This window comes from Gaeumannomyces tritici (genome assembly GCF_000145635.1).
Source record: "Gaeumannomyces tritici R3-111a-1 unplaced genomic scaffold supercont2.3, whole genome shotgun sequence".
NCBI classification, from domain to species: domain Eukaryota; kingdom Fungi; phylum Ascomycota; class Sordariomycetes; order Magnaporthales; family Magnaporthaceae; genus Gaeumannomyces; species Gaeumannomyces tritici.
The window spans coordinates 5,621,480-5,640,438 of record NW_008804547.1 but is presented as its reverse complement, the minus strand read 5'-3'; the positions used below and the strand labels follow the sequence as shown (position 1 = coordinate 5,640,438).

The following is an 18,959-nucleotide window of genomic DNA, read 5'->3' as shown; positions in this document are numbered from 1 at the left end:
CCCGGGAAGGCCGCGGCCGCGGCGGCCCAGCGCGCCTCGTCGCCGGGCGTGCCGTCGGCCGCGTCGCGCACCGCCTCGCAGCAGATGCTGCAATCGCGCGTCGTGTGGCGGAACGTCGGCGGCGAGCCCCCGCCGCCGCCGCCCGGGTTCGAGGACGATGGCGTCGCGCACAGGCTCTCGCGCGGCGTCGAGGGGCTGACGAGGAAGCCGGCGAATAGTGGTGCCCGCAGCGTGCTGGCGCCGTCGGCCGAGTCGAAGGGGAGGAGGCGGGGCGCCATGTCGGCGTCGCCGATGCTCGTGGTGAAGAGGTGGCGCATGCGCCCCTGCCGGACGAGCTCGGCGTGGAGCCTGGCCGCGAGCGCGAGGGCCTCGGGCGTGGGCCGGGGCGCCAGGGCCTCGAGCGAGGCGCGGAGCTTGAAGGCTCGCTCGAAGCGGAACACGTGCATCGTGAGCTCGTGGCCGCCGAGGTCCGCGAGGCGCGAGGCGATGAGGGCGCCGAGGGGTTCGCGAGGAGGGTTCGGCCCGCTCGGTTGGGGCTGCTGCTGGCTGAGCGGCCTCGAGCACGTGGGCATCGGGCACCGCAGCCAGTCCAGCCTCCCGTCCGCCGGCCGCTCGGGGCCGAGGTCGTGCCACCAGTCGGTGGCGGCGCCAACGACGAGCCCGGCGACGTAGCACTTCCTGCAGACGGCCTTTGCGCAGCACGTCGTGACCCCGGTGGCCGAGAAGAGCTCGTTGAGCTCACACGCCGTCTGCCTCCCGTGCTTGGAGGGCGACGGCGAGAACATCCAGGGGTAGGCGGGCGCGTTGAGGAACTTGGGGATGCGGCATATCCTGCAGAGCTTGACCGAGAGCGTCCCCGAAGCCCCGAGCGTTTGTCGCGCGTCGAGGGTCGCTGCATACTCGGCAGCCTGGGTGAGGGTCATGGCCGCGTCCAGGTTGGCGGGCGGCATGCCGAAGACGCCCGTGGTGACTGGGGACATGGGTTCCGATGTTATTGCCGAGGCCGGCGCGGCCGTGTCCCCCTGACGCTGGACGTACTTGAGCATCAGGATGTTGCGTTGCGTCAGCGCGCCGTCGATGGATTGGAGAAATGAGTTCGTCTCGTTCATCCGACGGCCGACTCTTGCGGCCACCGCGTGCGGCGGCTCATCGCTTCTCCAAGTCTCGTCCGTTGATCCCAAGCTGTTCACGATATCATTTACCAGTGCGTCTCTCCTCTCCAAACTGTTCGCGATATCATGTACCAGTGCATCCTTTTTCTCCAACCTATTATTCTTCTCTCTGAGCTCGGCTTCCAAACTCCTGATCCGCGCCAACAACTCTTCGACATGACCGTTCGTCGTCGAGGTGACAGGCTCGATTCCAGTTTTCGAAAGAATCGTTACCCTATTGGTATCGTCAAAAATATCCCGGCATGTTGTTTCTGGCCCACCAACTTGGGCAGGCACCGCCACCCTGCCCGTCCTATCGACCGCATGGCCTAGCTCGTCTGGGACTGGTGGAAGTGGTTTAAGAGCTTCGGCTGCTGGTTGGGAATATAGCTCGTCAGACTCCCATGGCACCTCAAGTCGATCCGAGGGTTCAGGGCAATCTGTAAAGTGACCACTGATTTGTGACAGAGGAGAATCAACCGGAGTGTCGGCGTTGCTCTCGCCAGATGTCATTGACGGGGTGGGGCTATCTGGATCTCGCTCGTATGGCCGTCTTTCTGTCTGGCCAGGAATGTTGAGTGTCGACGACGCGTTGCGAGACCTGGGTCTGTGAACGGCGTTGGACCTCGTCAGGGATATCCTCCGGGAACCGGCATCGCCCGCGGGAGACTGGCCAGCGACAGCAGGCGGGGTGGGAAGGGGTGGTTGGGTTGCATGCTTGGGGTTGTTGAACGTCTCCGAGACAAAGTGCTTCCAAGTTCGGCCCCAGTGCCAGCTCTTGGCCGCGCCTCTTCGAGCGTCGGCGAATTCGGCATCGGAGCCGGTCTCGACGAGGACTCCCCATCGCTTGTTGTGCACTGTGTCCGAAGTGTATGGTTCCTTGAGAGACATGGTGTCGCCACGAAGGCCATGCTCATTACGGACTGCCAGTGAAAGGGTTGACATTGTGGGTATATAAAACTGTAGTCGGCGCGGCCGAATAGCTTGATAGATCTCGCACTCGAGCTGCTGCGTCGCGTTGCGGTACTAGGCTGGCTGAAAGAGAAAGGAGCCGAAAGCAAGGCGTGTTGTGCAAGGATGGAACTACCCAGTTTATCAAGCTCTAGAGAGGGGTGAGCCAGAGAGCCTCAGCTAGGGATGAAAACAGACTAGTGACACCCCATGGTGGTGGGACAGGGAGTGAGACTGATTTTATTGGTCATGCCAGTCGGAGTCCGACGTAGCTCCTCAGTGATAGCCAACAGGTGCGGGAACAGGTGCTGCAGCAAGGCCGTGATTGGATGTCGACGCCGCAAGTCGCAGTTGCGGCTTGCGCCAGGCCTCCAGACGCTGGGGGGGTGTGCAGCCGTCGGGGCACCAGCTAAGGCAAGGCAGCTCGCACACAGCTGCGCTAGCAAGTGATAACAATACGGAGGAAGGACTTGAGCAGGGAGCAGCACCTGAAACGCAAAAGGAAAAAGTCCTCGGGACTGTCAGGCGACATTCCTTGTGCCACCTGGTGTTTTTACTATTCCTCCCTCATCTCCCACTAGAGATGACGATATGCACTCAAGACGGGGGAGATAATGACGTTTGTAGACATGTGCTTGTGGTGTTCGGGATAGAGTGACATGCGTGGCTTTGCTAGGCAGCACAAGGGGCACGGCGGCCGACGCCAGGAAAGGTTTGTGCGCCCGCTCGGAGCACCCTCCCGAAAAGTCTAGGGATTACCCGACCAGCAAAAAGAGGCCCTGTTAGTAGGGAAGCGGAATCAAGTCCGCACCAAATATGGGGGAGGGGGACGGTTTGTGACATGAAAGACAAGCAGGAGGGCAGCTCGTGTCAGGGAGGTGCATGGTGGCGCCAATGCGTCAAAAGCACCCCAATACCGGGAAGCAGGCCATCAGCCTTCCCAATAGCGCTGGCCAGGGATGTAACTGATCACCCCAGTGGCATCATTCTCGCCTTGCCAAGTATCAGCTCCTCGGTGTCAAGAGACGGGACCGAGAAGAAGTAGAAGAAAAACAAAAAATCTGCCGAGGTGAAACAGGCCAAAAACAATATGGCCACTGTCGGCAATGCCCGCTCAGCCATGGTCGCTAACCTGGCCAAGAGAGTGTGGGGTTTCGAGCTGAGCTAGTGCAGCAGCCAGCAGCCAGCAGCCAGCAGGCCGCTGCCGTTGTGTTTTGTATCACAGGGAGCGCACCTAGCCACCTGCAGGCGCGATCGAACATCAGCGGATTTTGAGGGCAAGCAGGCGGATGTGGTTCAAATAAGAAAGGATGGATGGGATGACAGGCATCCATTTCTGAGGCGGTTCCAGGAGGGCGGTGTTGCAAGACTGATCAGCTGGCGTGGGTTGAGGGGGAAAAACATGCACTGGGCTGAGGCAGAACCCAGAATCAGGGCGAATGGGAAGAAGCCCATTGGGCGCACGGGCCCCAGTTTGTTGCCTTAACGGGAAGGTGGGGAAACATTGATCTACGAACGCGATACTTGGTCGATCCTCCTGAAGCACCAAGCACCTTGCCACTCCTCCAGTCATCCATGCTCCGACTTGGGTCAAGCGCTGTCACCCTGCCAATAATAGCCCCCCACGAACCGGCTCGAAAGCTTCTTCCGCCTCGCGCAGTTCCTCTCAGAACCAGGGTCGCACGGCCCGCCCATAGGGGTGCCGGGCCTGCACGCTCCGTTTGGGTTTTCCCCACCAGTTCCGGGCACGTCGTCGTCGCGGCCGTGCCGACAGTTTGCGTAGGCGACGACGACCCTGTAGCCCTGGTCGGTGACGATCTGGCCCGACCCACCACGGCCCACGAAGCGGTCGGCGCGGCAGCAGTCGTACGCGACAATCTTGGCGAACCGGTCGAAGCTGTCGGCGCAAAACACCCTGATGGCGTGGGGGTTGTCGTTGCAGAGGTAGAGCCCGCTCGTGTTCCAGCACGCGAAGCGCCGACACGTGCGGGCCGGCACGGGGCACCAGCCGTCGCTGTACTCGCTGGTCCACCTGCGCCAGCTGTCGGCGAGCTGCTTCGAGTTGCCCTTGTCGGAAGTGTCGAAGCCGCCGCACGTGCGCTCTGTGACGTGCTGTGTTGGCCATTAATGTTGAGGGACTCGGACTGGCCGACCCCCGCCAAGAGGACCGGCTTGGGCGGCATGGCCTCCATTCATAGCCTGACTTACCTATCTCCGTGGCCTGGGCTGCTGCGAGGACGCCGCGGCCACCGCCAATAATGGCCGTGTAGTTCTCGCCCCCCTTGGAAAAGGCAGTGTCGTATGGTGAGGTTGCAAGAGCGAACGCCACCAAGTATGCTAGGACGAGAAGGTTGAGGACCGTCCTCGCCCAGCCAAAGGTGTGGGCTCTGACCATAGTGATCGTGGCCTAGTTGTTGTGACTTGATTATTCTGCTCCCCTTCACCCCTGCCACCACCAATAGCAGAGTTGGCAGTACCTATTCTTCAACCTACGATGGGGACATTTCGGAGTTGGCTGCCCAGCATTTTAGATTTACAACCCGCAGACCCCTGTCAATGTTTACACGGGTTGTCTTTCTGCTGAAAAATATACTCAAAGCCCGAGCCAGAGAAGAACGGATGACAGCGGGACAAGCGCCACAAATTTGGAGTATGAGGGCGGGCGAGGCTTGTCTTGGCTTGTTGAAATGATCTAAGGGGAGTCAAGGTTCGGGTGGCGCCAGCTGGTGCCGTCAAAGAGCCAGCCTATGACATAGGATTCAACCAGTCAATTCCTCCCGCTCGACCCCTTTTCTTAGCAAACCGCTCCGGGAGGCAGCCTGTGCGACGAAGTGACTCAGGTTCGGCCCTAAGCGGCCTGCGCGGGAACCTGTTTTGACCAAGATCATATACCGCCGTGGGCCGTACACTTCGTTTCTCTCGCAAAAATGAGGAAGCGATAGGCAGATAATCGGAATCTTGCAAAGGAACAAGATACCTAGGGTCAACAGGAAATCTGGCTTGCGGTCATCGCAGATCGTCGTCGGAATGGGGGCTCCCACCAACCACGAACTCAACGCTAAGCGCGAGCAGCACTGCATATCCGTCACCCCAGAAAGAAAATACGTGAGTGCCTTGTCTCGGCCGCATACTTGGCCTGCATGACCATACCTCAGCTCCATGCAGGCAGGCAGTCTGCCGCGTCATTTACCCTTTCCCTCCCGACAACCCTGCCGCCGCCCACCCGGAGGAAGGCCAAACACTAACGCCCTCCCCCACCCGCTTCAACAGTACCGGTATGGCAACACGTGGATCAAGCGGAGCCTCAGGCCGACCGAGTGGCAGAAGCACGGCGGCTTCATGTTCGTGCCCAAGTTCAACACGGAGCGCATAATCAACGAGGGCGCCTGCCTGCGCTTCGTGGCCGAGCACACCGACATACCCGTGCCGCGGCTGCACGCGTGCTTCGAGGACGACGGGGCCGCCTACCTCATCACCGAGTTCGTCGAGGGCATCGCGCTCGGCCAGCTCGAGCCGGCCCAGCAGCGCATCGTGGTGCCCGAGCTGGAGCGCCACATGGCCGCGCTCAAGGTCCTGACGTCGTCCCGCTGGGGCGGGCCCGAGGGGGTGGTCCTGCCCCCCTACCGCGTCATGCGGCGCTCAAAGGGACACCCGTGGCTCATGCGCCGCCGCGGCGACGGCGAGAGCCTCGTCTTCTGCCACAACGACCTCTCGGCCAACAACATCATCGTCGACCCCTACACGCTGCGCATCAAGGCCATCATCGACTGGGAGTACGCCGGCTTCTTCCCGCCCGAGTTCGACAAGCCGTTTTACCTGAGGCCCGGCCCGCCCGTGGCGCTGCAGGGCGAGGTCGACGATGTGCCCGCGCTCGAGGCCGCCATCGACCGCGAGAGGGTCTACGGGAACGGCCACCACTCCTCCGAGTCCACCTCGACCCGCGGGAGCCAGGCCAGCCAGACCGGCTCCCAGCCGTCCTCGGCCCGCTCGAGCCAGGAGTAGGGGAGGGCTGGCGGCGGCCGCTGCTCATGTTTTCTGTTGGGGGTGCGTTGGCGGTGCCAATGACAGAGTCAGTCACTCGCTTGGCCTTGTTTGCTTGGTAGAGATTTATTCTATGGGTTGTGTTTATCAAATTTCATCAGGGCCCCTCGTCATCGAGGGTTGACCCGTGTTCAACGTGGTATCTTGCACCTATGTGATATGACCATTCCCGAGATGCTATGTGATCCTCCTTCCAGAACCCGTTGTCCCCCGCACACCCAATAGTTCTCTGTGTATCCCCTCGGACAGGACCAAAGTACTTGGTGCATTGTGGGCTTTGTCCTAGCCTTGGTTGTTGAAGGGCTCTGAACCGATCTCGTATGCCTGCCGCCTGAGCTGCCCACATCTCCTTCCGGCGTTGGACTAGGTGGGCGCGACGGGTGGCTCGGGCGCCGCCCTGGGTTGGGGTTTCTCAGTAGCAGCACCGGCCTCCTCAATAATGCCACCAATTCGGCTCCGGTCTCTCGCTATCATAGTCCTGAGAGGCCTACGGAGCTGGGTTGGCTTTCACGAGGGCGCCCGCATGCGCCAAGAGGAGCATGTTCCAGATGCTGCTCCCAACACATTGGCTTTGGCTGCTAGACCGGCATCATATGCCGTAGCCGTTGGCGAGACTCTCCGTGACAGTTGAGACCACAGTGTGCAGCGAGCTCGCTATCGACGCCCCGGACGAGACTAGCGACGACGCGCGGCGCGGCCTACAGGCGTCCTCATCGCCCGACGCGAGGGACCTGCTGGCGCTCCTGGCCATGTCGCGCCTCCTCAGCGCCCTCGATATGCGCCTCGACAGCTTGTAGTTCTTGAGCTCGCAGTCCCTCTCGCCGTCGCCGTCGTCGTCCTCGCTCTCGTCGGACGAGGTCGCCTCGAGCTGCGCCTCGATCACGCGCGAGCACTCCATGCAGCGGAACAGCGTTCTCGGGCCGGCTTCTGACTCGCCCTCCTCGGCGGCGCCGTCCAGTCGCTTGCACAGCCCGCCGCAGTTCCAGCATCGCGTGTAGACGGCCGCCGCGGGCTGTGCCGCCGGCCAAAGAGTCCGCCAGATGGTGACTAGTGTGTACTTTTTGCTGACCATGTCATGTTCTGGCCGTCGTGGCGATTCGTCTCCCATGACTACCGTGTCCGCCTCATCTTCTTCGTCTCCTCCTTCTTCTTCCTCGTCCCATACCTCCTCCGCCTCGCCCAGGTTCGCCCACAGCCGGTAGGCCACCTCATCGCACAGGACGGGGACGCGGACCAGGCGCCGGCAGGCGCGCACGCCTTCCGTCTGCTGCATCCGGCCAACGCGGCGCAGCTGGCGCAGCGTCATTTCGCACTGGATCGTGGCTTGATCGAGCACGTACTGGCCCCAGCCGTCGAGGACAAACTGGCGGACAAAGTCCTCGGCCTCCCAGATTCGCTCTAGGCGAGTCGTACCGCCGCCGCTGCTGCTTCTTTGGTCGTCGACATCGCCCGTGGAGCGCGACCGCGCCGCCGGGTGCCCGTCTCCTGCTCGCTTCACGGGGGTTCTGGCGAGCGAGGACTTGGTGCTTGGCTCGGTTGGCTTGTCAATGGAGCTAGGGCGGCCGCTTGGTGCTGTAGGCCTCCGGAAACTGATTCGCAAACCCATCTTGTTGGCGAGGGTATTATATTGCCTGGTGTGAGGATTCAAGTATGTCGTTACGAGGCTGTAGCTGACCTTGGCTTGACGTCGAGTTTGGTAGATAGAAGTGTGGTTTGGCAAGCGAGCGAGAAAAGGCAGGCAGGAAGAAGAGAGAGCTTGTTACTCGAAAGTTCGTGGTTGACCCGTTCCATATCATACTGCGGGAGAGTTTTCTGCAAAGTTCGGATGGGCGTTACTTGTATCAATGTTCTTGTGGAAAGGGGCCTAGCTCTTTCTCCCGATGCCGCCCCGGCAGCGGCCGGCCGAGTCGAGAGCCATGGCGGATGCAGTTCCCGTGTAGAGCGATCTGGCGGAAGAACTGGCCGGGGCCGACTGTCACAACGGCGAACTGCGAGAACTGCTGGCATTGGGTGAACGTGAGGTGGAGAAGTATCAAGAACAGCCTCGCCGCCACTTCAAGATAGACTCTGGAGCAGAGTCCGCTCGGATACTAGAAATGATGGGGGAAAGCTGGCGGGAAAACAAACAACAGGAACCAAAAAAGGCGGAATGAAAAAGGCTACCAGTGAGAAAAGGCGGAGGAAGAGATATGTCGGTCTTCTGCAAGGTGTGAAAGAATTGCTTTTGAGGTGCAGCTGCCACAAAGGCGCCGGCGGTTGCCGGCTGCCGGCTGGCTGCCCTGGACGTAGCCTGACTAGTTCTACGAGATGCCATGTGCCAGCACAGCGGCAAGCACCGCAAGCGTCCGACGCAGGGCCGACGCCGGGTTCATGGAGCATCTAGGTGTAGGCTGATGATGGGACCAAAGGCTGGCTCAGTGTCCTTGGATGGCACAAGGGAGGTGGGTGAACTTCAATCTCTACGAATCCTACCAATAACCATGGTGCGGGACGTGACTTGTTCAACAGTTGGGGAGCGTCAGAACGCCAAGAAAAAGCACAGCAAATAATAAGGCCCATACACTGCTACAATATGTTGCGACATGGCAGGACAGCACTATGCTCTTCTTCGTGGCACCGCACCAGGCGATGATCACAATGAAAAGAGAGGCAGAATCAAAAATTACGCCAGGGTTGGCCCCGAAGGACAAACCAGAACGGTCAGCGCCACGGTGTGCAATGCAGGCCTCCCATTCTCTGGCCGCGCCTTCGTGATCGCGCGACTCAGCCAACAAGGTAAGTATGAAGAAGAAAGGAGAGAAAGGGTTGAAATCAGCGGGGAGGTCTGGGGCTTTTATAGAGCAGCCTGGGTGGGGCTCTGCCATATTTCCAGTATCGAATTCAGCAGGCGGTGTGGGTTCTGCCACAACACATTCTGGCCCGTGCTTGTTCCTGAAGGGCCTGTGCTCTAGTCACAGCGGCGCCCGAGCGATTGAGGGCTGAGGCTAAAGTTGGAGCTGGAGGAGGCGAGAAGGAGCAGGTTGCGTTCGTCACAACGCTGCAGCATCACAACAAGCAACCCATTTTTGATGCCCAAATTGCCAATCAACTTCTCTTCAATGCCACCACTTGACTTGACGTTCCCCGCCCGGGATGGTCTGCAAACAAACGATCATGGGTTCCGCTCTCCCACCTTCCTATCACGGAAGGATAAAGGTTGGGGAAGCAGCTGCCCCAGCCAGTGGGACTGACTGCCGAGAACATCTTGCTCTGGCCATGCAACCACTCCGGCTCTGTACGCCCTAAAAGCGTCGCCACCAATCCAAGTCTGCCGCCGACGATGAAGCCGACGGGAGTGGCGTTGGTTGCAAGGGAGCAGCAATTGACCAATTGGGCGCGCGGAATGTGCCACCCAAGCACCACGACCAAGCACAGCACTCGCTATTAGCCTGTCCAGGCTGGCAACGCACCACAATCCCACCAACAGGATACATACGTGGCCCCGGACAATGTTAGGACCGTTGTTGATGGCAGTTTTACGACCTCGGCTGTTCCATTTTCTCTGGCTTGGTCCGTGTTGCTGACCAAGTCGTGTCGTTGGCGCTCCGTTGAAGGCAAACAACGTGCCTGTGGCAACGTACAACCTCCAGGTACATCGGATGGGGGTAGTCTTGGCCGAGACCTTCCTTCATCCCAAGCACCCTACCAAGGGAAGCCCCGCTCAAGCGACGAGGCCCAAAGCACGGCCAATTCATAATGTTGAAACCCCCTTGCGCCGAACGGCCATGCGCCAGGAATTCCCTTCCCCGCAACGTTCCATTTTGTGTAGGGCGGGTTCTCGGCCTGCTTGCATGGCGCTGTCGGCCAAAGCCCGGCGCCCGTCTAGAGACGCGGGGATCAGCTGCTCGACTGGGCAGGTGCCGTTGGCTTGTCCTCCCCCGCACCACTCTGTATCCCATTCCAGAATAAATCCCATGCAGATTATCAAGGTTCCGTGCCATGCATGCAGGCTACTTCTGGCGGTGCAACCTCGTGACCGGCTGCTGTACCTCCTTCCGCCCCTTATGTATCCTCCACCCGCCCAGTTCTGTGTCGACTCGCAAGCGTCCCACGACGCCGCCGCCCCTTAGCCTCGAGCATGAAGAGGCAGCCAAACAGCCTAGCATGTCGGACCTCGACAGCAAGTCGGATGGCGTCGTCGGCGTCTACGCTGAGAAGAAGGATGAGGCCGGCCGCGACTCCCCGGCCTCGGGCCAGCTGTTCCCGCCGCCCGAGTGGCTGGAACGCCTCAAGGCCGAGTACACGGGCCAGCACGACGGCGAGGCCCTCCCCGCCGGCTGCGACCCGGACCGCATGGCGACCTCAGTCCTGACGCACCCGGCGCCCGAGGCCGTCCAGGTCCTCCGGGACCTCCTCGAGAGCCAGAAGGAGGACTTCACCATCGACCAGAAGATGATGGCGCGCTGCCGCGAGCTCGTCCGGGGGAACGAGGCCTGCGGCATGGAGCTCGGCGAGTGGTCGTACGAGGTGTCCAAGCGCGCCGGCCTCTACCACAACTGGTCCCCCTACGCCGAGGTCAGGGCCGTGACGCTGCCCTACGACGACCCTGAGGAGGCGTGCGAGAGCTTCAGGGCCTACGTGCTGGGGTACTTTTGGGTGTGCGTGTGCACGGCCATCAATACCTGTAGGTTGCTTTCCGTCCTTGCGCAATGGCGCTGGAGTGACTAACACGCTGCGCCACGTGCAGTCTTCGCTCCACGCCAGCCGGGCATCTCGATCCCGGGTTCTGTCGTCCAGTTGATGCTTGTGCCTATGGGGCGCGCAATGGCCTATATACTGCCTGACTGGGGCTTCAAGTGGCGTGGCACACGCTATACACTAAACCCGTACGCGATGTTCTTTACTCCTTATCCGATGCCGCCGCTCTCTAAATTTCGAAACTGACTGGGAGAAACGAGGAAGTGGGCCGTGGACTTCCAAGGAGCAGCTCTTCGCTACTATAATTTTTAGCGGCGCCAGCACCATCGGGAATTTCACAGGCCTCCTTGTCCTTCGGCTTCCCATTTTCTTCAACCAACGCTGGGCCGGGTTTGGCTTCAATATCCTTCTGGCACTCGCGAACCAGGTTTACGGCCTGGGCATGGCTGGGATTCTTCGTCGCCTCAGCGTGTACCCCATTGAAGCCGTGTGGCCGGCGAACTTGCCGACCCTGGCCCTGAACCGCACCCTGATAAACTACGACAACAAGCGGGAGAAGATCAACGGCTGGACTATGACGCGATACAGACTCTTTATATGGTCATCGGTCATATTCCTCATCTACTACTGGATCCCCAACCAGGTATGCCGACTTGCATTCTCGCCTCACTTTATGCTCCAGCCTATCGCGCTGTTCCTGCTTGAAGCTATTCCAAGCCCGTCACACAAGCTAAGCAACGTCATGTGTCAAACAGATCTTCGTCGGCCTTCGGCTATTCAACTGGATGACGTGGATATCTCCAACCAACTTCAACCTCGCTACTGTCACGGGCTCGTACGGCGGCATGGGCTTCAATCCGTTTTCCACCTTCGACCCAAACGTATCCGGGAACCTAGTAACCAGCGCCCCCTTTTTCGCCCAGCTTCAGCAGTACGTGATGCGCGTTATCGCCGGCATTGTTATTCTGATCCTGGTATTTGCACCTACACATCTTTCCCCGTATTCTTGGAGCTGTTGAATCCAGCGCTGATGATCAAGCGCTCAAGTACTACACCAACGCCTTCTGGTCTGCATTCATGCCCATCAACTCCAACGGCGCCTTTGACAACACGCAGCAGCAGTACAACATCTCCAGAGTGCTTGGTAGCAACAACCAGGTCGATCGCGCCAAGTATCTGGAGTACGGCCCTCCGTACTACGCCATCGCCAACCTGGTTGTGACGGGAGGGAACTTTATCTACTACACATTTTCCATCGTCTACGTCTTCATCAAGTTTTGGAAGCCCATCAAGAAGGCGTTTGTCGGCATCATCGTTAACACCATCAAGCGCCGGAGCATCTACACGGGCTTCACCGACGGCCACACTCGCATGATGCACCGGTACAAGGAAGTGCCCGAGTGGTGGTACGGCATAATCTTCGCATTCGGGTTCGCCGTGTCCATAATCAGCCTGACAGCGTTCCCGACGGGGACGCCGTGGTGGTCCATCCTGGGCGTTACGGGAATCGGCGCCGTGCTCACCATCCCCTGGGTCGTCATCGAGTCGATCGCCAACACGGGCATCCAGCTCAATGTTATCTGGCAGGTGCTGCCCGGCATCTGGTTCCCGGGCCAGCCGCTCCCGCAGCTTATTATCTTGATGCTCGGTGCCGCCTTCGAGTCGATGGCCGGCAGCTTCTCCCAAGACCTCAAGTACGCCCACTACGCCAAGATCCCGCCCCGCGCCGTCTTCCGCGGCCACGTGTCGTCCGTCGTCGTCAACTGCTTCATCTACTGCGCCATGATCGAGTTGATGGTGTTTTACTTTAACGAGGACGACACGCTTTGCAGCTGGTCCAACAAGAACGCGATGGCAAGTTTGGCAGCCTTGTTCTCCTATTTCTCGACGAGCCAGCCCCATGTATTGCCCCTGCATCTGTGCTGTGTGTATCACTAACACATATTTCGAACTTCAGGTCTGTGAATATGCAAACTCTGTCTGGTCGTGAGTGGCCTAGCCATCCTTTACTTTGCTCTGGCAACCTTGTTCCTGGTGCCCAAGCTGACCAACCGACAGATCCGTCATCTTCTTCGGCGCCTTTGGCACCAACAACATGTTCAAGCTGTACCCGGTGCTGCCCTGGTGCTTCCTCATCGGCGCGGTCCTGGGCGCCGCCTGGATGGCGGGCGAGAAGCTCCTCCCGCGGCTGCGGCCCCTCGCCGAGGCGCGCATGTCGCCCGCGCGCTTCGCCGCATTCGACCGCTGGGCCTGGCGGCCCACGGCGCGGACGCTCGAGTGCCTCAACCCGGCCATCGCGCTCTCGGGCGCGCTCGCGTGGGCGGGCAACAAGAACCTGACGTACGCGACCCTGGGCATCTACCTGGCCTGGTTCTTCCAGTACTACCTCAAGCGCCGCTACACGGCCTGGTGGGGCAAGTACGTCTACCTCGTCTTCGCGGGCCTGACGGTCGGCGTCGCCGTCTCCGGGCTTATTGTCACTCTTGTCTTTTCCTTCGGCGCCGGCAAGGGCGTCGAATGGTCCTGGTGGGGTAACGACGTGGCGCGCCAGGGCGTCGACTTTCAGCTGTACAACAACAAGGCATCTATGATGCCCCTGCCCGAGAGTGGGTTCTTTGGGCTCGCACCGGACGAGTACCCGACGGCATGGTAAAGAGCGGGAGCAGGGGTTGCGGGTACAGGAGAGGAAGCGAAGGGGGGCGACCGACGCCGCTTACATGGATGTCGGATGCGCAGAAGCTAGGAGAAGGGCGAGCTTCGACGCGCGAGCTACCCAGGGCTCTACATGTAGAGCAAAGACCCCTAGTACCTAATGGTTCTTGGTAGCATGCTTCCTATGTTGCTCTTGGAGCCGCACATACAGTTGACAAGACATCAAGGCAGGTAATGGTCTGGTTTTGGTGCTCGCTTCCAACAACCAACATGGATGGAGTGGTTGCACTTTCTTCCAACACTACCCCGCCCTGAACACGCAGGACGCAGGCTACACCAGACGCCAATGGCCAAGCACCAACAGCCAAGTTAGCCAGACGGGTTGGCGCCAGCCATGCCACACCTCAAGAAGACATGCCAGCATTAAATACGGACGCCCGTCTTCGGGGTAGGTTTGATGCTCTCAATTAAAGGATCTTTCTTTTGCTGTGATGTTCCAGGGCTTGTCGTGACTAGCAACTTTGGGCCTGGTCGCCTTTCTGAAAAGAAGGATTGAATTAACTACCTATCCATCATTGAGGGAGGAAAAATGGCCGAGCATAGCCTTTCCATCAAGGAGCAAGCCCGCTAGGCAAAGGAATGGCTGGAGGATTGCGATCAAGGACACCAAGGGTGCCAGCTCCCGCCGTTTGACAAGGTCGGTAACCATCGTTACCTGCTTCAAAGGCCTATCTCACAGCCCTGCTCCCAGCCCGCATTGCCATCAATTCGCGTTCAAATTTGGGGCTAACCTTGTACCGGCATTCTAGAAATTTGCTGAGAGTGGGCATTCAGGAAGATGTAAGAAGGGGAGTGCCCGGACCCCTGGAGCCTCACGACATTACCACCTCGGCGGACGAGGTTCTCAACAATTATCTCGGCAACTCCTCGCATAACACTAGATGCTAGACCCTTGGCGAGCTTGTGCTTTCGCGAAGGATCGTTGCTTCCACTCCCGGCGGGCACTTCTTCAGTACCCCTCCCAGGCTCCGGTCTGTTTCCCTGCCTCGAGCCCTACCTGGACCTCTCGGAAGAGTATTCCCGGCGCAGGATACGGAATGACGGCGACGCGCTCCGGGCCTTTGGCGCAATAAGCCACCCCCCTTGTGTCAGGCATGAGCGCCTCGCCGATCCAAGGACTGCCGGACGTGTTCCTGGACGCCTGCCTCCTATTTTCATCTGCCAACGGCACGCTCGGGCGGCGCCCGGGGTTCGCAAGCTACTCGTGGGCCGGGTGGGAGGGCGAGATTGCCTGGCCGCGGGAGAAGTTTCTCGAACGCACGTGGCCGTCCGAGTCCAGCAGCAGCAGAAAAAATGCCCGCCGCATCGCAAGGTGGACTCTGTCGGAAACCATTGTCGAGTAGTGGTCTTTGGAGCACCAGCCAAGGAACCCTCGAGCTCGACAGTGACGAGCAAATCAGCCTGGCAGACTACATCAGAGGAAATCCCGGAATCTTCCCCTGGAAGCTCAACGCTACCAAAAGCAAGGGTGAGTTCTGCAGACTTGTTGGCAAATTGTTTGCTGTAGACAAGAGGAGGAATAAGATGGTGGTGTCAGCACGGGCCGGTCGAACCCTTCAAGGTGGGTAGTAGTGTCAACAGTTCGTCTTCGCCCCGCCCCAAGGCCACGAAGGGGAATAGCTGACTGAAGGTGGCATCTGGGCTTGCCAACAGATATCGGCAGGCGAAAACGTGAGGAGGAGGAGGAGGCGACTTCCAAAGCCCGCCCCCGACTGGATTCGGGGCTACCATATCTCGTGCTTCAGGGGCGAACAATCCACCTGAGGCTGTGGCTGGACAAGCCTCCTCCTTCCTCCCCTCAAACTGCAGAAACGACCGGACGCTATAATGAAGAAACTCAGCCTGTCTTTTCAACCATCGCCTTGCCTATCTATTCGCCGTCGGGCAGGCTCGTCGGCTCGCTGCACCCAGACAGCCTCGCGGCGACGACGCGCCCACAGACGGCATCACCAGCCAACATTGCCGACCTCGTCGCCGTATCGCTGTCGCAAAAGCGAATGGCGGGGTCCGTGCTGCCAGAAAAAAAAAGCTCCTCGAGCGTGAGTAAGGACGGCAAGAACGACGAGAAGCTCCTCTGGGCCCTGCGCGTCGTCGACGGGGCCGAGGGGGGGGCGATGGACAGGCGCGGGATCGAGCAGGTCCGCGCGTCTGCGCTCGCCGGCGGCGTGGAGCCTGGCGCGCAGATGATGGCGATATTTCAAAGGCTCCATAGTTCCATTTCGCGACATGGTCATCTCAGCCGTCTTGGCGAAGGGGTGCGTCCACCGCGTGATAGGGTTCTGGTGGCCGATGATGTTGCCAACTTAGTGCATAATGGGCCCGTACGTCTCCTCCCGCTTCTTTGCCATGCCCTTCATGTCCGGGTCATTCCTGTACTCGGGATCCTTTGGCCAGGCTGGTGTCGACCGTAAGCATGTAGACGGCCATTTTTGTCAGGCCGTTGCGGTGCACGAGGTCTGAGAGCTCGTCGATCTGTTCGCTGAGCTTTCCCCAGCCATCCAGAACACAGGCTGAGACGCGCCAGGAAGTTGACTTGGCGGCTGCCGACGGCCTGGCCCGTGATGGTGACACCCACACACGTGCCGAGCCCGCCCGTCCAGTGCAGTAGTATAGCCGGCCATTGGGTTCTGGCTGTTTCCTGTCGAGGCCTTGGGGAAGGAAGACCGTGGGGTGCTTGACCTCACAGGCCACCGGCCCGAATTGGCGCTGTCATACTTAGCGTGACTGCCGACATAACAACCTCGAGGCGCTCGAGGCATAGCTCGGACCCTTTTTTCTCAACATCTGAAGCATATCAGGGCCGAACCGCTGATAATCCTCGCCTTGTGTTCCTACTTTCCGTGTCTCCCCGAATAGACTCGTTCTCCCCATTGCGCGCGCTGGACTTGCCAAATATGCTTTCCGTGATCATACACGTACGTCTGTTCCCCTATGTCCAACACCCTGAGGGAGCACCGGGAAGACTTTTTAGTCTTGATGTCGGGCAAAACGGAAACATTGTCAATCAAGGCTTCCATGGCAATTTCTGACATCATTCGCCTCGGAGCCTTGTATCATGTTTCAAGTTTTTTTTTCTCTTTGTTTTGTTTTTCCCCTCCCTCCACCTATGAAGCAAACGCACACCTTCCAGACTTCCAGTGAACCACAATTCCATCCGCCGTAGTAGAACAGTCTGTTAAAGTACAAAAATCCCAAACTCCTACAAGTCCCATGTGCTCTTAAATATCTCAGTGGGCGTTCTACTCGCAAGTCACATCATGATACGCAGAATCGTCAAGCCCTAGGACGTGGCACTGAACCAACAGGGGGCCAACGCCTCCTACGCGGAAATGGGCGCGGGCATGGCGTTGGCCGAGTGGGGAAACAGCGGCGCGCTGTCTCTTGGCTGCTGCTGCTGCTCCGGGTTCGGCGTAAGGCGCCGGTTGAGTGCGGCGCCGGCCTCGCCGGGGATGCGCGAGGCCATGCGGTCCGGAACCAGGTCCGGCGACACGGAGCGCACGGGGTACTCGGCGTAGGGCGCTAGGTTGTGGGCCATGCGCGGCTGGGGCGCGACGAGCGTCGGGGGCGCCGTGGGAGACGTGGGCGACTCGATGACGACTGCCTTGGGGGCGATGGGCACGGTGCCGGTCCGGATCTTGGACGGCAGGATCTGCTCAAAGCCCTGGGTGGTCGCGACTTGCTCGATGCTCTTGAAGTACTGTTTGTGCGGAACAGGGGCTGGGTCAGTTGACCTCTTTTTTTTTTTGGGTTATGGTGCCGAAGAGGGGAACGTACCTTGACGGTCTTGACCTGCAACTCCAAGGTGGCGTCCTCGTCGCAGACGATCATGGGGTGGGGGTGCAGCTGCAAGCTGGACAGGGTCCACATGTGGTTCACCTGTGCGTTTGTATTAGCAGCCAGCCTCGTCTGCGGAGGGCACTAGGAGGTGAGCGGAAGCCGGGCGGGGCCGGGAGGGCTTACCCCCTGCTCGATGCAGCGCTGGAGGGCCAGGGCCTTGCGGGCGCCCAGGATGATGACGACGACCTCGCGGGCCTCGAGCACGGTCTGGACGCCGACCGTCAGGGCCATCTTGGGGACGGCGTCGAGGTCGTTGCCGAAGAAGCGCGAGTTGGCCAGGATGGTGTCGTAGGCGAGCGTCTTGACGCGGGTGCGCGACGCCAGCGACGAGCCGGGCTCGTTGAAGGCGATGTGACCGTCCTCGCCGATGCCGGCCAGGAAGAGGTCGATGCCGCCGGCCCGCCGGATGGCCGCCTCGTACTCGACGCACTCGGCCTCGAGGTTGGGCGCGTTGCCGTCCAGGATGTGCACGTTGGCCGGGTCTACGTTGACGTGCGAGAAGAAGTGCTTCCACATGAAGGTGTGGTAGCTCTCCGGGTGGTCCCTCGGGATCCCGATGTATTCGTCCATGTTGAACGTGACCACATTCTCAAACGATACCTGTCTGCTGGTTAGGGGCGCTCATGTGTTGACTTCTCTTTTAGGCACCGGGTCGCTGCTCACCTCCCCGGCCTTATACTTCTCAACCAGTGTCCTGTAGACCCCCAACGGGCTTGAGCCTGTTGGCAGACCCAGGACAAAGGGATGTGCGGCAGTAGGCTGGAAATGGTTAATCCGATCCACTATGTAGTTGGCCACGTAGCGGCTGGCGCGCTCCTCGTCGTCCCTGATAATGAGCCTCATCTTGACTGTATGTTCTAGGACAACTAGGGCGTGGGTTGGTGCCGGCGCTGGATAGGATGCCCCACAGCAGCAAGTTCGGAGCACAGAGCAGGTGATGGGCCAAGATAAGAGACCTGGAAAGGGAGTCGAGTAGATAGGTCCTCCTTGAGGTGCAGGGTCCTGTATCAGGTCGTCTCTCCAGAAGGCAACGAGTAGGGTAATTTGAGGTCAAAGACTGGGCTACTTTTGAAAGATTTCCAGGTAGGTGGGTTGAGGAAGACGGCGAGGGGTTACTGAGGCCAGTAGGCACTGAGGTTTAGATGTATGTGTGTTCGGTCGGTGGGAGAGGGGCCAAAGTCTAGTAGTAAGAACCGGGGATCCACGCCCAGTCCCGCCACTGATAGGAGTCTCGTCTGGTACTGTCGGCTTAAGGTGCCCGACGGGGACAGCCACCCTTCCGAGCATAAGACGGAGGCAAGGATTATTTCGTCCGGACGAGGGCAGTCACCACCTCAGCCTGGCCACATACAGCATGTACATGACGGGAAAACCACGCAACCACGCAACCACTAGGCACCTGGCCCGGGCCCACGGGTAGGCAAGTCCAGAGAAGCGATAGAAAGCTTCGGCAGGTTGCCACCCTCACCTCGAAGGCTCGGCGCAAGCGTCTGGCAAAGTCAGTCAGCTGTCTCAGAAGCATGGCCATCCAGGCCCAGGCTGGGAACACAGTGGGACGCCATCGCTTGATGAGGTTCCACGCCCGGGCGA

At 59.8% G+C, this 18,959-nt stretch overlaps 9 protein-coding genes across 9 annotated transcripts; 5 read left to right on the top strand and 4 right to left on the bottom strand.

The window, feature by feature from the left end:
* Nucleotides 1–84: 84 nt before the first annotated feature.
* On the top strand, nt 85–1,094 carry GGTG_07009 (hypothetical protein; the record flags this gene model as incomplete). The annotated part of the gene is made up of 2 exons (XM_009224832.1): nt 85–102; nt 219–1,094. The coding sequence occupies 2 exons, from the start codon at nt 85–87 to the stop codon at nt 1,092–1,094; spliced, it is 894 nt and encodes a 297-aa protein (XP_009223096.1).
* Nucleotides 1,095–1,677: 583 nt separating this feature from the next.
* Nucleotides 1,678–1,995, bottom strand: GGTG_07008 (hypothetical protein; the record flags this gene model as incomplete). Its single annotated transcript, XM_009224831.1, has 1 exon — nt 1,678–1,995. One exon carries the CDS (start codon nt 1,993–1,995, stop codon nt 1,678–1,680), a length of 318 nt encoding a protein of 105 aa, XP_009223095.1.
* A 1,697-nt stretch (nt 1,996–3,692) lies between these two features.
* On the bottom strand, nt 3,693–4,497 carry GGTG_07007 (hypothetical protein; the record flags this gene model as incomplete). The annotated part of the gene is made up of 2 exons (XM_009224830.1): nt 3,693–4,204; nt 4,311–4,497. The coding sequence occupies 2 exons, from the start codon at nt 4,495–4,497 to the stop codon at nt 3,693–3,695; spliced, it is 699 nt and encodes a 232-aa protein (XP_009223094.1).
* Nucleotides 4,498–4,932: 435 nt separating this feature from the next.
* Nucleotides 4,933–6,293, top strand: GGTG_07006 (hypothetical protein). Its single transcript, XM_009224829.1, has 2 exons — nt 4,933–5,207; nt 5,373–6,293. Exons 1-2 carry the CDS (start codon nt 5,130–5,132, stop codon nt 6,102–6,104), a joined length of 810 nt encoding a protein of 269 aa, XP_009223093.1. The 5' UTR covers nt 4,933–5,129; the 3' UTR covers nt 6,105–6,293.
* On the bottom strand, nt 6,190–8,066 carry GGTG_07005 (hypothetical protein). Its single transcript, XM_009224828.1, has one exon. It carries the CDS (start codon nt 7,747–7,749, stop codon nt 6,733–6,735), a length of 1,017 nt encoding a protein of 338 aa, XP_009223092.1. The 5' UTR covers nt 7,750–8,066; the 3' UTR covers nt 6,190–6,732.
* Nucleotides 8,067–8,725: 659 nt separating this feature from the next.
* Nucleotides 8,726–10,183, top strand: GGTG_07004 (hypothetical protein; the record flags this gene model as incomplete). The annotated part of the gene is made up of 2 exons (XM_009224827.1): nt 8,726–8,918; nt 9,101–10,183. The coding sequence occupies 2 exons, from the start codon at nt 8,726–8,728 to the stop codon at nt 9,253–9,255; spliced, it is 348 nt and encodes a 115-aa protein (XP_009223091.1). The 3' UTR covers nt 9,256–10,183.
* A 78-nt stretch (nt 10,184–10,261) lies between these two features.
* Nucleotides 10,262–13,473, top strand: GGTG_07003 (hypothetical protein; the record flags this gene model as incomplete). The annotated part of the gene is made up of 6 exons (XM_009224826.1): nt 10,262–10,806; nt 10,870–11,008; nt 11,085–11,463; nt 11,576–11,794; nt 11,868–12,691; nt 12,879–13,473. Exons 1-6 carry the CDS (start codon nt 10,287–10,289, stop codon nt 13,471–13,473), a joined length of 2,676 nt encoding a protein of 891 aa, XP_009223090.1. The 5' UTR covers nt 10,262–10,286.
* Nucleotides 13,474–14,524: 1,051 nt separating this feature from the next.
* Nucleotides 14,525–16,156, top strand: GGTG_07002 (hypothetical protein). Its single transcript, XM_009224825.1, has 3 exons — nt 14,525–14,871; nt 15,421–15,697; nt 15,840–16,156. Exons 1-3 carry the CDS (start codon nt 14,627–14,629, stop codon nt 15,990–15,992), a joined length of 675 nt encoding a protein of 224 aa, XP_009223089.1. The 5' UTR covers nt 14,525–14,626; the 3' UTR covers nt 15,993–16,156.
* Nucleotides 16,157–16,581: 425 nt separating this feature from the next.
* GGTG_07001 (glucosamine-6-phosphate isomerase) lies at nt 16,582–18,926 on the bottom strand. The gene is made up of 4 exons (XM_009224824.1): nt 18,033–18,926; nt 17,493–17,969; nt 17,307–17,408; nt 16,582–17,229 (listed from the first exon to the last, which is right to left on the bottom strand). Exons 1-4 carry the CDS (start codon nt 18,210–18,212, stop codon nt 16,852–16,854), a joined length of 1,137 nt encoding a protein of 378 aa, XP_009223088.1. The 5' UTR covers nt 18,213–18,926; the 3' UTR covers nt 16,582–16,851.
* Nucleotides 18,927–18,959: the final 33 nt, after the last annotated feature.